General features: G+C 41.5%; 1 protein-coding gene across 1 annotated transcript; it reads right to left on the bottom strand.

Annotated features, from left to right (window-relative positions):
- Nucleotides 1-241: 241 nt before the first annotated feature.
- Nucleotides 242-1,221, bottom strand: LOC104916233 (twitching mobility protein-like; the record flags this gene model as incomplete). Its single annotated transcript, XM_010727239.1, has 1 exon — nt 242-1,221. A coding segment is annotated over one exon (980 nt), but the record flags the coding sequence as incomplete, so codon positions are not given.
- Nucleotides 1,222-1,270: the final 49 nt, after the last annotated feature.

Genomic DNA, 1,270 nt, shown 5'->3' on the forward strand with positions numbered 1-1,270 from the left:
AATAAATGACATCCAATCTATTGGATGACGTAGGAATTGGTTTTGCCAAAACATAGTAATCTCTCCCGGCGACAAGCTGCCGAGGCATTGCTCTTTCTGGACCAGCTACAGTCGGATCCTGTGCGGCCAACTCTTGTGCTGAAGACAAGAAGGAAATGCTTAGACCTACCAAAAGACTTATATTTAAGAAAAACTTTTTCATGAAATTCATTAAAAACCTATAAAATTATGAGTTGGGCAATTATTTCTCATCTAGCTCTACACCATTCAGCCCGCTACCTAGAGCATTTTTACCCCCGGCTCGGGAAAGCTTGATCGCAAGCCTAACCTCATTTTGGCTATCTGCATACCTTATGGCGTCTTCATATTCAATCTCACCATTAAAATAAGCTTCGATAAGAGCTCCATCAAATGTTTTCATCCCTTGAACCTCACTATCTTTCATAATGGACTTCAAAACACTGACTTCACCACGGCGTATTTTTTCTTCTACTAAAGGCGTATTCAACATAATTTCCAATATAGCTTTTCTACCGCCGCTCTTTTTAGGGATTAGTTGTTGAGCACACACAGCCTTCAAGTTCAGAGACAAATCCATTAGAAGTTGATTACGGCGATCTTCGGGGAAGAAGTTCAGAATGCGATCCAAAGTCTGGTTGGCATTATTGGCATGTAAAGTAGCCAACACCAGATGGCCTGTTTCAGCAAAAGCAATGGCATGATCCATACTTTCCCTTGTTCTTATTTCGCCAATCAATATGACATCTGGCGCCTGTCTTAATGTATTTTTGAGCGCAGTTTCCCAACTATCGGTATCTACTCCTATTTCTCGTTGCGTTACGACACAACCATGATGTGCATGAACAAATTCAATAGGATCTTCTATCGTAATGATATGTCCTGAAGTGTGCCGGTTTCTGTAACCTACCATTGCTGCCAATGTCGTAGACTTACCTGTGCCGGTCGCACCTACCATCAAAACAATCCCTCTCTTGGTTAGAGAAACCTCTTTCAAAATAGGAGGCAAATCCATTTCTTCCAGCTTTGGGATGGTTGTTTCAATACGGCGAACAACCATCCCCACCTGACTCCTTTGATAAAACGCACTTACTCGGAAACGACCAACCCCAGCCAGGCCAATAGCAAAATTTGCTTCATGCGTTTTCTCAAACTCACCTCTTTGCTTTGTATCCATGACGCTTATTACTAAATTTCTGGCATCTTCAGAAGATAAAGCTCTACTTAAAGCATGAAGTTTTCCATCTTTTTT

Source organism: Meleagris gallopavo, unplaced genomic scaffold, assembly GCF_000146605.3.
Source record: "Meleagris gallopavo isolate NT-WF06-2002-E0010 breed Aviagen turkey brand Nicholas breeding stock unplaced genomic scaffold, Turkey_5.1 ChrUn_random_7180001875665, whole genome shotgun sequence".
NCBI lineage: Eukaryota > Metazoa > Chordata > Aves > Galliformes > Phasianidae > Meleagris > Meleagris gallopavo.